At 40.0% G+C, this 15131-nt stretch overlaps 1 protein-coding gene across 3 annotated transcripts in view; it reads left to right on the top strand.

Moving 5' to 3' along the window:
- LOC121882331 (steroid hormone receptor ERR2-like) overlaps window positions 1-15131 on the top strand; it is a 99245-nt gene that overhangs the window by 17608 nt on the left and 66506 nt on the right. Inside the window, exons 3-4 of one of the 3 annotated variants that reach the window (XM_042390515.1) lie at window positions 13175-13288; window positions 13442-13531. The exons of 1 other annotated variant lie outside the window; for it this stretch is intronic. In XM_042390515.1, coding sequence (XP_042246449.1) covers window positions 13497-13531 — 35 coding nt within the window. In that variant the 5' untranslated portion in view covers window positions 13175-13288; window positions 13442-13496. The remainder of the gene's footprint in view (window positions 1-13174; window positions 13289-13441; window positions 13532-15131) is intronic. One more of the 3 variants, XM_042390516.1, reaches the window with a different exon arrangement.

Genomic DNA, 15131 nt, shown 5'->3' with positions numbered 1-15131 from the left:
TATTCACTGCCGTCCACCCTGCGGTTCATTGAGACCCCTGACCTGCAAACAACTATAAATATTTATTTGCGTCGGCTTGTCTAAAAATAACCGTATTACAATAGAGTGTCCTGGAACAGGTCCAGGAGAGTTGTGCAGCGAGCAGGAGTCAGCATTCAGAGTCCGGCCTCCGTGTCCAGAGAGAGATAGGGCAGTGTCAAGAGGCAGACATATTGATAGCTTTGTGGTCAACAGGAAAAAAAGTCACTTAGCGAGGGATCCTTTGGGTCCAAGGATGTATTTCTGGAATGCGCAGACGGAAACAAGCAGCAGTTTGGAGTGATGCGCAGTGGTTCTCCAGTGACATCTATAAACACTATCCCTGTCTTTTTACAACATCACAGAGCAGCTGAATTTTAAATGTAAGCAGTGATTCCAAGGTTACAAATATTATAAACATGTCACAAAAAGAATCAACAGTAGTGGTTTAAGAGGAAGACTTCCAACCTACAAATTAATACGCTGTAGTCGTCATGTGGAGGTTTATGAGAATATGTAGAAATCAACAAATGCCAAATACAAAAAAAGGCAAAAGCAGAATAAAATCTGATGGGCATGTGTGCAGTTGATAACAGAGAGCAAACATATAATTTTTGGTTACTTGTAGTTTTTTTCTAACTGCCCGCATTATTGCCACTGACACAATAATAAATATTATGCTGGGTAAATAATAACAGTTCTCGTTTAACAAGCTTCACAGAGAAGAAACCCTGATCCAGAAGCATTTTTTTACTGTTCAGATCAAAATAAAACAGTCAAAAAGGCCTAATCAATGACTGAGTGTACCTCAACACTGTTATACAGTAATAACACATTTGCTTGTCAGTGTGTTGCAGCGTGCAACACAGCTGAGCTTTTGACTAGTAGCATATGCTATGCAATGACCTGTGGATGTGTCAACATGTGTACACATGTATGACAGCAGAGCAGCAGCTCAGACAGAAGTATGTATGGCCGGCTCAGAAAAACAAACACATTCAAACTCAGCTCTGTGGCGGATAATTTTATTGTCTTCGTATTGTCTTCATTCTTTGTGCCAACGCTGCGTGCCAGTCGATATCAAACTGTCTGCCAGTCTGGCTCGGTATGAGACACAAGTCTCACTCCGCAACTTGTGCCTCTCCTCCCCAATCCCTCCTTCACCCCCAGAACGCAATAAATGTCCGGCCATCATTTATTTTAATTCACTCCCCTCTTGCACAGATGAAATGGATTCGTAACCTTGTAGGACAAGGACGTGCATGCCGTCTGCCGTCAGTTGCTGAGTTATTTTCTATTCTTCTAGCATAGAGAGAGAGAGAGAGAGGGAGGGATAGAGAGAGGGAGAATGAGAGAGAGCGAGAAAGAGGCCCAATGATGAAGAGAAATAGTCTGGCATGCAAATTGCTGGCTGCCATGTCCAATGAAGAGGCCTGGCGGAGACTGTCACCGTAGAAACTCTGGACAGGGTTAACGAGGCTGAGGGAGAGATAGAGCTTAAAAAGACAGCAGCGGCAGCGGAGGAAGGGAGGGAAAAGAGTCTGAAAAAAACTCAGTGTGATTTATTTGCCAAATCAAGGCCCGATGAGTGGATTATGGGAAGCCTAATGAGAAAGAGTGTTTAGGGGATAGCTAATTGGACGTGACCAAGGAGAAGAATGCTAAGAGCAGGCAGAGATGGGGATTGGGTGCTGTATGTCATTCAGCTGACAGTAGTTTGACTAGGAGTGTGGAGGTAAGACAGTAAAGTGAGCAGCGGGAAAGAAGAACAGGTGTGTTTCCAGACAACTTCCCTCTCTTGAGCGGTTCAGACTCTGCACCATCGTTAGCTCTCCTCCTGCACAATGCCCTGAGTTTGGTGTATCGTATAGATGTTTTGATAAACAGCAGAATTTTTAGTTTCAGTCTTGCTTATCTGAAGAAATTCATGAAATCAATATCACGGCCGGGTGGGGTTCGTGTCACATGGCTAAAAAAAAAGTTGACAATCCAGCACAGCAGATACAGTATTTGATATTTCACTGATCTGATTAGTTTTTTCCATCAGTGGATTTTTGCATTCATCTCACCCAATTCATTTCACCTATTTGTTTAATCATTCAGGGCACATCACCAGCTTGTGCACTCTCCAGGACACTCATAATTGAATTAGAAAGACTGACTCATAAACCTTAGCAATGATCATATTTCTATTTTTGTTCTGAAGTATATTTGAGCTTAGGATGACAAGGAAGCCAAGAAAACTTGTTAGGAACTGTCTTCCCTTTCAGGTAATGAAATGCAGACTTTGCTTCCTCTGGTTAGATCATGATGACTAGACAGCCAGGAACAGCTTAACGCCCACTAGAGGGTAGTATTTAACTACAGGCAGCATTTAATATTTATTCATGCTTTCTGCTATACATGCTGTATCCATTGCTTGCATATCTTTACAGCTTTAAGTTTTTATTTGTTGTCTCCAACATTCACACCTGGATTTAAAATCTTATTGAGTTGTGGTCATGATTTGTTCCATTTTTCAAGAGGATATCAGTCATCTTGATAACATTGTCTAGATTATACTGTGTGATAAACAGGAAAAGAACAGTTTTTTTTCTCTGTTTCATCCATCTCTAATGGTTTGAGCACAGTCTCTCCAAATGGGGTCAAAGTTTTTAGCCTCTAAGCTCTAAATATTTTCCAGTTTGAGTTCTTTGTTGTTTATTCAAGTTTATTTTATCAAACCACCACCTGCTGATCGTAATGATTATTTTTCTTCAAATTTAGCATTTAAAGTAATTCTAAATGACTTGGAGGCAGGCACATCTCGCTGTAGATGTTTTGACTGACTCATATTGCCCCTGTTTGATCCCTGATGTTGATGAGGTGCAATGAATACCGATGAACATTTTTAACTTTTTATGATTCTGCAATTTATTCTTTATTTTCATTGTAAATTGTTATATGTTTTTTTAAATTTCTGCAACCCAGTTAATTGTGCTGCTGCCTGTCTTTTCCTGGTTAAAAAAAGATTAAATTAAACATCACATAAAGTGCTTTTTTCCTCTCCCACATTAACTTATGATATTAAAAATGTTGCGGTGCAGAATTTTAGCTGATTACCATTAATACCTACCATTTCAAATGAATTGCATGGATTTGGAAATCACATCTGAAATTAAGATTAACTTTAATATCTTTAAATTCTTTTTGGAAGCATGACACAGCCATTTGGTTCACCACCTGCTGCTATTATTTTAATGTGAAGATTTTTGGACGTGATATGGTAACAGTTTTGGAAACATAGCATTGCCATTAGGCTCTTTCTGTAGTTGTATTTTAAAATAATACATACTTCATGATTTAATAGACTTTATTTCTGTCTTCTTGCACCTAAATTACACAAGAGCCTCTTGAGTTTTATTCAACATTTGATTTATCAAATCAGGCTCTCATTGCTCAACATTTTAAAAAATTTATTTTCCTTTCACTGAATGCAGATCCTCTTAGTGATGACATTTCCTTTGTGCGTCCACCGAAGTCCTTGGAAATGTTTGTGTTGCATCCAATTGATGGCCGCAGCATCTCTCTCATTTCATGAGTGCAGTGGCATGCACATTTGAAATGGGTTAGGACACAAATGGGATTAATGCTTGCAAGACATCTCCTAAAGCGTTTCCACCTGTAATGTTGTTTGCAGATGCACTAAATGAGATGTCTCAGCGGGAGCAAACGTCTCTGTGTATGCAGAGCTAACGGACGGAGGCCTGCACCAGGATGCACTGTGACCCTCCTGATGCAGCTCCTACGTTCTGGCTCCAATTTCGACAGCACGTGGAATATAGGGAAAGAGACAACATGGGAAATGTGATTACACGGTTGCCTAATGTAAGGGAATCTCATTTGTTTCGTCGGCCGTTTGATTGTGCCTTTCTGCACTGGCAAATTCAAGAAAATACCATGCAGATGTGGATGAGGGCGAGCAGTCACTGTTACCACCCAATCTGACAAAGTGTGTTTTGACTTTGAAAATCCAAAACTTATTACAGTAAGACATGGAGAGGAAATTTTATATTAAATAAAGCTTCTCTAGATTTAAATAGGATCTGTCTTGGTACACAGACAAGTGAACACATACATGTGAACACTAAGCAAACCAGAGATTCTTCTCGTACAGTGCAAAAATACATCATCATGCTCCAAATATAACGAAACGATATGAAAATAAAACCTGAAAAGTGGTCCTAAAGCGTGCAGACCATGGTCTCAATGTGGGATTATGACGTAAGATGTCTATTAAAGGAAAAGACTTTCCTAACCAAGATGAATGAGTGATATCGAGCTCTGGCATGACAAACGAGGGCTGAAGTGTCGCAAGTGTTTTATGACAGTCCCTAGGGTCCTTATCTCCCATAACCCCTGACCCCTCGACCTTTTAAACCACAAGGGTGATTACAAGTGGCCGGCCAATGGAATAACTGCTATACTATGGCCATTAGAATAGTGTTTCACTCAAGCTTACACTGTGGTGCAGCTGGTATTTGTTTCATGGACATTTTTTATATTATATAAACTTGAATAGAATTAACATGTGATTTACAGCAGCTCTTACACTTTTTATTTATCTGATACATTTTTACAGGAAGTAAAAAGGTGTTTTTTTGTCAATATCCATCAGATTTCATCACAGAATAAGAAATTTCCAACATAATAAGACATGATTTTTATTTTCATTAGACTTGGACGTGTTTATGAGTTGAGAAGGTGCATCGCATACTGTCGTCTTAACCGGTCAGCAGAGTGATGAGCAGTGGTCACACTCACTGCTCATCCGCCACACCTGTCATGTAACCGACTATGATATCTGTTCCCCATGGGACTCATAACTGTGTGACACTGGCATTTTTCAGCACGGTCTCTGACGGCACACAGCAGCACTGACCATTAAAACCCCGGGGCAGGTACCAGTTTATTGAACGCTATCATCGAGGTGAAAGAACAGTTGAGTAAAGTAGATTTTTCAGCTTGTTGGTATAATTTTAAGTATGAATTCACAAACTGAAAGTGCACCTTTGTGTGTTTGATCTCATTGACACAACAGCAGGAGAGGTAAGTACTGAGTACTAAGTTGTTTGTTTACTGACAGGATGAATTTTGGGTGAGGGCAGGTAATTGATGTACACACACGGCTCCCCGAGTGTAACTGGCTACTGGAGATGTACATCATTTTCTGTAACATTGCAGTCTGAGATTAGTGTGGGGTCCCAGGGGTCTCGCTCGTCACTCCATTTCCTAAATTGACAGCTGGAGAAACTCTATTCCACCGGACGTGATAAACGACACAGGGCGTCGGAGGAGAGCGTCGGAGAAGAGAGAAAGGAGTGATAAATGGGGGAGGTTGGGAGGAATCAGGGCAGATGAAAGTTGTTGGGCACTGAAAAATGACTGACAGCTCATTATGAAAATCCAAGATGGGAGTCTAACTTGTTCAGCTGCACCATTCTCTGTATTTTCTTTTCTTTTTCCTGATGTCCAACTCACTCTGAATATAGCCACAAATGTCCGCAGATACTAAGGCCTTTTCTTGTCTTTTATTACCAGTTTTCTTTTCAGCCCTGTTGACAAAGAGAGAGAGAGGAATAATGTTTCGAATGCTAATTTCACCTCTTAAATGGCATCTAAAGAATTGTTGAGACAAGATGCAGTAGGTTGGTTGAAGCTGTTTTCTTGGTTTAGGTGAATGTTTGTGTTTATTATGTTTAGTTTTCTGTTTTATCGAACAGTGTAAGACATAACTGTAGTTAAAAAAAAGAACTTTATCTCAATGATGTCAATGTAAATAAGGAAGCGATAACTTTGAAATTTGTTGATGATATCAATTTATGAGCATTTTCTTACTTTTGTTCTGATGAACCACAGAATTTACTGCACATTTATTTCTTATTCTGCAATTTTAGTGGGCTGAAAACAATAACTGTGTGTGTTTTGTAATTTCACTGGTAGAGTAGTAACAGTAATAGTTTGGTTGTGGGTTAGTTGTTTCAATGTCAGGAGCAAATTCACCTTGTGAGGGTCGAGGTTGCCTCCTTTGTCAGATGCTTTTCAATTGACCACAGGCGCTTTACACCGGACAGAGCAGCATCATTTTTTGTTCATTCTTTCCCTTATTCACTGTAACCAGGGCTGTCATGGAGGGTAAAGACACGTAAATACTCACCTCGCTAATTATGAAAAAAACATTTACGCGGCACCCCATACTTTACACCTGGTAGTGCACTAAAAGTGGGTTCCCTCTCAGTTTCTTATGTAAATTCTAGGATCAGTCGTTTTGTTCTCTGCTATGAAACTGTGTTTTCATATTATCACCATTGTATCCTGTAAACACAGAGTTACCATCAACTAAACCTGCTGACAGACCAGAGTCGCTTTAACGGAGCAGAGTTAAGAAAATGGACGTGTGATATTATTCGAAAAATGCTGCATCAAATGATATCTGTCAAACAAGACCATGTAGTAGGAAGCTAGGTAAGACCGCTTGTCATAACTGTCCAGTTAATTAGCTTTTTTGCTGCTTTACTGTTGCTTGATAGTTAGCCAAGTTTGTAGCTCTCATGTATTAGCATGAGTTTTACATTTGAATGTAATTCAAGTTAGCTCAAATGTAAACTCTGTAGACTTATCAACTATATTATAGTAAGTTATATTAAGTGAAGATAAGCTATATGTAAGTGTGAATACTGCTTCATGCACCTTCAGATTTTTTAAAAAAGAGACTTTTAAAGAAAGGGATGAGTAGAGAGGAGACAGAGTGAGGGTGAAACACAGGATACAAGGGTGGGGGCAGACAAACTTGGAGAAAGTAAAGATGATTCAAGATTTGAAGAAAAATAAAGGAGGAAAAGAGGCTGGTTTGGAGTCATTGAGTCAGGTGATGGAGGGACATTTACTGTACAAAAACTGTTAAATTTCTAATCTAAATCCAACCAAGTTCAAAACACAAGAGTGGAACCTGTAATAAAATAATTTACAGATATTTAAATACAGGGATTATCACTTTGCCAAAACTATAGGCTCTTTTAATTAGTGTGATAGTAATATTGTAATACAGTATATAATAATATAGTAGTAAAATTGGCAGATAGTTTCCGTTATGATCAGCTGAGGAACACGAAATGCTGATTTTTCTTAAAGTCAAGCTGTTCACTTCTGAATGTGATTCAGCTTTGAGTTCAAATATATTAGCTCAGCATCAGCTTTTGTTTTTGAGTTATGGACCATGTAGATTGTTTTACCAGAGATATTTTTTTGAGATACAGACTGATAATTTCCCTTTCCATCATTACGTTCGCAACCCGTGATAGAGTTGAGGCAAGGTGGGGTTTACCCACCACTAACAGCCCTGAGTATAACCCCTTTGTCATTTACATTTATAGCGTATACAAAGCTATAAGTCACCCATCAGGACATTAGAAAGCTCAAAGAAACCCTTGAGATTGCCAGTTGACATTGCTTTATTGGGTATTTTCCCCCAGTACTCTTACTAGCTTCTTGCAACCTCACTCAATTTAGTTGTTTTAGCCCCCTATGGCCGTGTTGCTGATTTTGAATAAGTGCTCAGGGCAAGAGGGGTCAGCTGCAATTTCAGCCGTAGCTAAACTGGTCTATTCTAATGTGAGATCTGAGGTGACTTTGACTTTTGATTAATGACAGTTCTCCAAAGGACATATCACCAGGAAAACTTTCCACGGCATGAAAATCACTTCCAGTCAAAGAAGAAAACGTCTCTATCTGTATGCATACACAATTCAACACTGACTGACTGCATTCAGTGTGAAATAATACCCAGGTGCCGTTACAGGAGGCAAACACTGAAAGTGTTTGTTATTAAAATATTTGTACTTCTTGGGCCCCAAAGGCCCACTATGCCTTTTCTCACTTATGCATATTTCCATTATAGTGACATCAAGCAAACAGAGAAACGCTGCTGCCGCCGCTGCTCTCCTGTTCTCTCTCCTCCTCTCTGGAGTGCTTCTCTCACAGGCTGTGAAAACAGCAGCCCCAGGGAGTATTCATATCCCATGAGCCCTTGGGGCAGAAGGCCCGAGGACATGTTATGAGGATGTATTGAGGGGTGTTGTGGGGAAAAGGAGAGCTGCACATTTCAATATGAATACTATAGATAAATGTAAAGCAGATGGTGGTTGAATAGAATTGGCCCATTTGGGATTTTAGCAAAGAGATAATGTGATGAAGCGGGAACAGCTAGTACTGTATAAATACTGGGACCACAAACAGGTGAGCTACGAGTTATACTGTTTGACTAATGCAGACAAAGTTGAAAACACTTATTACATGTAATTTTTTCCTCACCAGCATTTTAGGCCTCCGCGCTGGTGACAGCCATGACTGGAGGCATTGTGTTTTTGGGTTGTCTGTCTGTCTGTATGTCCGTCTGATTCACATAAATGTGATATCTCAGAAACGCCTTTAGGAAATACTTCAAATTTGGCACAAACTTCCACTTAGACTCAAGGATGAAATGCTTAGATTTTGGTGGTCAAAGGTCAAAGGTCAAGGTCACCGTGACCTCACATCTGTCTCATTCTCGTGAACACGATATCTCAGGAACACCTTGAGGGAATTTCTTCAAGTTTGGCAGAAATGCCCACTTGAACTCAAGGATGAGCTGATTAGAATTTGGTGGTCAAAGGTCACTGTGACCTCACAAATATGTTTTTAGCCATAACTCAAGAATTTATATGCTAATTATGACAGTTTCACACAAATGTCTATTAGGATAAAATGATGAAATGGTGACATTTCATATCCAAAAGGTCAACTTCAATATGACATCATAATGTTCTGCAAAAACACTTTTCGTGGCCATAACTCAGGAACAGAAGAATAATGACCATATGTCACATTTGGTTGGATCTTGAATTGGTGACACTAATCTTGGGTGCCCACCTTGAAACTTTTGTGATTGTATAGATCTTCTTTGCTGCCGGGTTGAAGATGTGTGTGAAGCATCCACGTTTTAGAATTTGTAGCTTCTTTGCAGCAACATCGTCTTCTGTCATGGCTACAACTTTGTGTTCAATCAGAATCAGCTTTGTCGGTCAAACATGTGAACACATACAAGGAATCTGACTCTGTTTTTTGCTCCTCTCTGTGAACTTAAACACTAGTACACATACAGCAGAACTAGAACAACAAAGTGGAGACAAGGCGAAAGACAAAAGGACTAGTTTTCCAAATACACTTGACTAGGGAGGTTTTCTATGATCTTGGGATGAATGGGTGAAGAGCCATGGCTGAAATGCTGGAGAGGTGATGAGCTGATCGAAGGCAGGTGTCAGATGAGCTAAGTCACTTTGTTCGTAGGACAGCAACCCAAATCACATCATGGTTGCTGTAGCAGGAAGCAGGACAGGGGGCCTCCTGTTACTCTGGTAGTCCACCACAAGTTTATTGGTTTTATTGATATTAAGCTTCAGGTGATTATCGCTGCACCATGTGACAAAACTTTCCACCAGTCTTCTGTACTCCTCTGTAAAAATGGTCTCTAAGTGAAGACAGCATGTTTCTCACTTGAAATAATTCACTGGAATCATACATAATACATAACCAAAAAAAAAGTACACTTCATACCTTTTTATTAAATTCCTTCAAAAACGTCACTACAAATATTATATGAGTCTGGACAGACATGGATGTAAACTGCAATTTTACTGGTTGGTGGACGCATACAACCATGTGATGGTATTTCTAGTTAAAAACAAATTTTGTCACTTCGTATTCACCTTGTGGTTTTCTACATTATTATTTATTGAAACATTGCACACACACATATATTTTTATATATATGTGTGTGTGTGTGTGTGTATATACACACACACACACACACACACACACACATATACATATATATATATATATATATATATATATATAAAACATACACAAGAAGGGCAAAATATTAGGAATGCTTTTCAACTTTTCAATATAATGCACTCAAGTACACCACCACTACGACCTCAATAATAAACATTAACTAGAATTATCACTTTTCTGACAATGTCAACAAAAACCTAAAATGTATAAGCTTTGTAAAAGCAGAATTTATGGCAGAGCTGTTGTATTGGATTGTATGAGATAGCACAGGTGTATCTAATAAAGTGGCTGGTGACTATTATTATTGTTGGTCACTGAAAATCAGCTGAAAAGGCTTACGTTTTCCTGCACTAATATTATATATTGACTTGTATGCATCATATATTTGTGATCAGTTACTTTCAATATGATTTGTAGAGTCAAAGTTATGACGTGTCAGTTGAATATGCACAAGGTCAAATGGTGTTTGTGGTAAAAAGATCATGAAAAGTGAAATGTAGGCAAATATGAAACATAGCTTAATATTTGATATTACAATTAAATATTTGTGTAATTAATTCTAATTGTCAGTCTTTGACCAAATTGTTTTTACCAGAGTAAAATGCTATAATGGTTAAAATCATGTTGGTTCAAAAGAAAAAAGAAATAATCTCTGGGAGGTTTCATACAAAATAAATCAAGAGAAATGAAATTTAATTAAATTCCCCCAAAATATTCAATCAAAATTCAGCTGAATTAATTTCGACTAAGGTGTGTCCACGCTGTGCTCGCTGTGTGGTGTTTGTGATGCAGATCAGGAGCTTTAGCAGAAGTAAGACTGTTGGACTGCGGGACAAAGGTCTCTGTGTCTCTCCTGTATGATCTTATTATCTGTCAGCCAATTTAACAGAGAGGCCTTTGGGGAGTGACAATGGGGATGTAGGGGAGGAGGAGGGGACGCCCTCACACACACACACACACACACATGCAAACACACACACATACACACACACACACATGCAAACACACACACACCTTTGCTCTAATTCACACTGACCTCTGCGGCCTCGCCACAATGCCTGTTTTCGTATTTGATAGAAAAATCGATGGGCTTGCTGGCAGAGAACAACCTCCATGAAGAATTAAAACAAGGAACGTGTTGATGGCGGTCAATCATTTTTCTGTCCACCAACGCTACACTTACTGATGCAGCGATGAATAAATGTCATTTGCCTTTCAGAAACTTACTGTCACCCTGAAATGGGAAAATAGACTAAACTAAACAGTACAATTATCAATGCAGGAAATATTGTATTCATTCTAGAGATTCACAGTGAAATCTGACATCCACTGAAATTACAAGCATGAAAGTTATCAATTTTTCAGCAGAATCAGATAAATAAATATATGAGAAATAAATGATAAACATATGATGATTTTTTATGGTAGAAATATAATGAAACCTTTAATCTTTGATTCAAAGCTATAAATCCATTGTTGACTCTTGTTATGCCTGAAATTAGAGGAACAACTGGATTTAACTCTGATTCAACACTTTCTGAGACATATGTTTTAAATTATGTAGTCCTCTTTCTTACTGAAGGCATCCTTACAGCATACAGTATTTCTCTCTTGTTATGCAGATGACTAACACCTGTATCTGTACCTTGTTTCTCTCAGTCTGCCTCTGACAGAGGATGTTTCTGAGCTTTATGCAGTTAAACGAAAGCAAGACAAATGATGTGTTATATGTTCCCAAATATGAAATCATACACTTCTAATTTACATATTTGATTCACAGTTGGATTTTGGTGCAGAGATAAATGCTGTCTTCGACTAAAACATACATCAAAGATTACAGTGATGTTGGCAAATGCCATCCATTCCGTCTTGTTTGAACCGCTGTAACTCTCTTTTCTCAAGCCATCAGTTGCAAATCTTTCCCTACACTTTGTAGAAAATACAACTGCTGGCTTTTAACAAAGGCTAAGAGAAGAGATAACTGGTTTAAGATACAGCTTAACCCACACCTTAGCCTCCCTCTATACTGGATTCTGAGTTTAACTTAGAGTTAAGACAGGATTTAAGATTTAACTCATGACCAACAAAGCTGTCTGTGGTTTGACTCCTGAACTCCTCAACTACTGGCCTTTTCATGCTACATTGCATTCTTAGGTCTGCCAGTTATCTCAGTTCCTAAGACCTGACTACTGCCAAAGAGGAACTCAGGGGAGCTAAATCAGTATCTCTCAATAAAACCCAATCAAAACATTCCCTTTTAATCATTTGTATAACAGTAGTATTTCATCATTACTCTTTTTATTTTGTCTTCTATTTTGTACTTTTGACTTGTTTTAGAAAAGTGCTCTATGAATCACGTTATTGATTTTCCCAACTCAATTTTGATGGCATATCAAGCCTATTTTGATTTTTACCAGAGGGGAAATTCTGTTTGCCATGCTCAAACTTTATACATCATCAGCTAGCAGGAACTGTGATGTAGTTGACTTAAGCCCTTTGCTCCTCAAATGTCCTCCACCTCACCTGGTTGTTGGCGGCTCTTTCAAGATCTCCCCAGTTGACACCTCCTCTCCAGCTGTTCCTGGGGTGACTTCTTTTCCTTGTTCCTTGGGGGTTCTGTTTCATTTCTTGTCGGGTGATGTTTGTGGCAGGTTTTTTGAAGGTGTGTACAATCCAACTCCACTCTCTCTTTCGAATTTGTAAATCAGTGGGATCCTGGCTTGTTCTTTTCTACAGGTCCACATTGCTTACTTTTTCTCTCCACCAGATGTTTATTATTCTCCTGAGGCAGGTGTAAATGAATGTTTGCAGCCTGTTTGTTGTGTGTTTTTGTTGTTCTCCATGTCTCTGATCCATATAGCAACACTTGCTTCAAGTTGGAGTTAAAGATTAATATTTTGGTATTGATTGAGATGTGTTTTGAGCTCCAGATCTTCCTGAGCATGTTAAATACCACCCTAGCCTTATTGATCCTGCTTTTTATGTTGGCATCTGTCCCTCTGGTAGTGTCCACAGCACTGCCGAGGTATGCCAATGCTTCTACCTCCTCTAGGGCAGTGTGGTGCATGAGGATGGGGGTTGCTGGTTTTGGAGTGGATCTTCATCACCTGTGTCTTTCCTGTACTGGATGTAAGACCAAGCTTTGTCGCAGCTTGTGAGAGTCTGTCCGTCTTCACCTGTATTTGTATCTGTGTGTGTGAAAGGAGAGCTATGTCATCTGCAAAGTCAAGGTCATCTAGCTGCTCCCACATTGTCCACTGAATCCCATTTCTTTTCCCTTTAGTTGTTTCCCTCATGATCCAGTCAATTGCCAGGAAGAATAGGAATGGTGAAAGTAGACATCCCCGCTCAATGCATGACTTTACATGAGGTTTCATCACATGAGTTCTCGATTACGGTAAGTTTATGATCTTGGTGGGAATTCCATTGATGAAGCTGATGTACATGGACATTTTCCATTCAATAGACGGTTCAGTGATGATGTGTAGTGTTGCTGTATGGCAGGAACTGTGGTAACAGTTATTTTTCCAAATGTTGCTGTTGATCCAAGGTCAAGCAGTGTAGACAGGCCTCTCTCATGCCAGTCTTGAGGCCATTCTGAACAGATGTTGGCAGAGCCAGCTGGACATGGCGACCTTGAGTAAGTCTCAAAGGGTCTTCTTTGGCAGCATGGGCACCCAGCTCTCCCCCTGGCAATGGAGACCCAGTGCAGCAGCGTATAAGCAAGCGATGTGTGTGTGTGTGTGTGTGTGTGTGTGTGTGTGTGTGTGTGTGTGTGTGTGTGTGTGTGTGTATGTGTGAGTGTCTACAAACCAGCATTGTGTGTCATTCAAGCTTCAGTGAAAAGGTACCAGTGAATCAATCACATGCCCTGTGTAACACCGCACTAAATGAAATTCAATGGACTGATTGAGTGAGTGATGGATGATTCACATACATACAGCCAGAATTAAGTGATGGAGAAACACTCAGAAGGAGAGTGGAGGAGGTGAGGGTTGGTTAGACCTCTGAGGACTGCATGGTGTGTGTGTGTGTGTGTGTGTGTGTGTGTGTGTGTGTGTATGTGTGTGCATGTGTTGCTCTGTAAGAGTGCATGTGGTAAAAAATGTAGACGTTGTGTGTGTGTGTATAGGCTCCAAAGGCTGAGCGCCCTGAGGAGCGACTGTGTTCGTACACCACATCTGCCCTCCCAGGATGCAGAAGTGTGTGTGTGAGTGTGAGTGTATTTGTTTCTGTGTGTTCAAGAGTGTGTGTGGTTACCATCTGGGCAGAACATCAGGGGCACGCCTGGACTGCACGGTGAGCCAGTCCACTTTTAATCTGCCCAGCGCCCTCTCCCCACGAAGGAAGGTCAACGCCTCGGCAAGGACAGTACTGTCACCCCCGTAACACCAACAGTGGGGGTCGGCACTGGCTATCCATAATAGATGGCAGCTGGCTTTAGTGTACGTCTTCACTTTGCCTGGGGCAGCGGTGTTAGCCCATCTTTCATTCCCACTACTCCGCCGAGCTAATGTGCTGTGTTAATGCTTGTGTGAATCAGGAGGAGTGTTCAGTCGTGTGTCTCCCCTGTAGCTACCGAGCGCTCATGTCATTGCCAAAATAGGACAGAAGGTGCTTCAACAAAGGAAACATTTATCTGGAGGTATCACGGCACAACAACAAAATCAACCTTCATACATTAAGACTTTGCAACATTAGTTAGTAAGAGAAATAGGATATGATGAACTTTTTATGGGACAGGATGCCTTTGGGAAACAAAGCCATGCAAGGGCTGGTGTACAGAACTTAAAATTATCAAGTCTTCTGATCTTGTAATCATCTTAAAGTTCTCGTTTAGTTCTACTCTTTCATTACATCTGTGTATTAAATCTGTAATACACACTTTTCTATGTAAGCAGTCATCAAAAAGTACAGTTTTACACCACGCCATTTCACACAAAATGCATCAACCACAATTTCACAGGCTTTTATATTAAGTGGCTGTACAGTCCGACTCGCCCATCAAGCATGATTTCCAAGAGCAAGCTCTTTTTTTTTTCAACTTGCCAGAGAGACCAAAACCATTTTAAATGCAAATGACCCAAATAAGATTAGCGAGGTAGGCAGTCCGCTCCCTGTTAATTATCACACGCAGTAGTCAATTAACAGCCCTAACGATGGGACACTTAGTGAGCGTTAACCCAATTTACCACGGCTAAGAGCCGGGTGGACAGAGTTGCAAGGGGTAACTTAAGGTG

The sequence above is a fragment of the Thunnus maccoyii genome, chromosome 17 (genome assembly GCF_910596095.1).
Source record: "Thunnus maccoyii chromosome 17, fThuMac1.1, whole genome shotgun sequence".
NCBI lineage: Eukaryota > Metazoa > Chordata > Actinopteri > Scombriformes > Scombridae > Thunnus > Thunnus maccoyii.
Note: the sequence above shows the minus strand (reverse complement) of the source record. Positions and strands in the feature narration are given on the sequence as shown.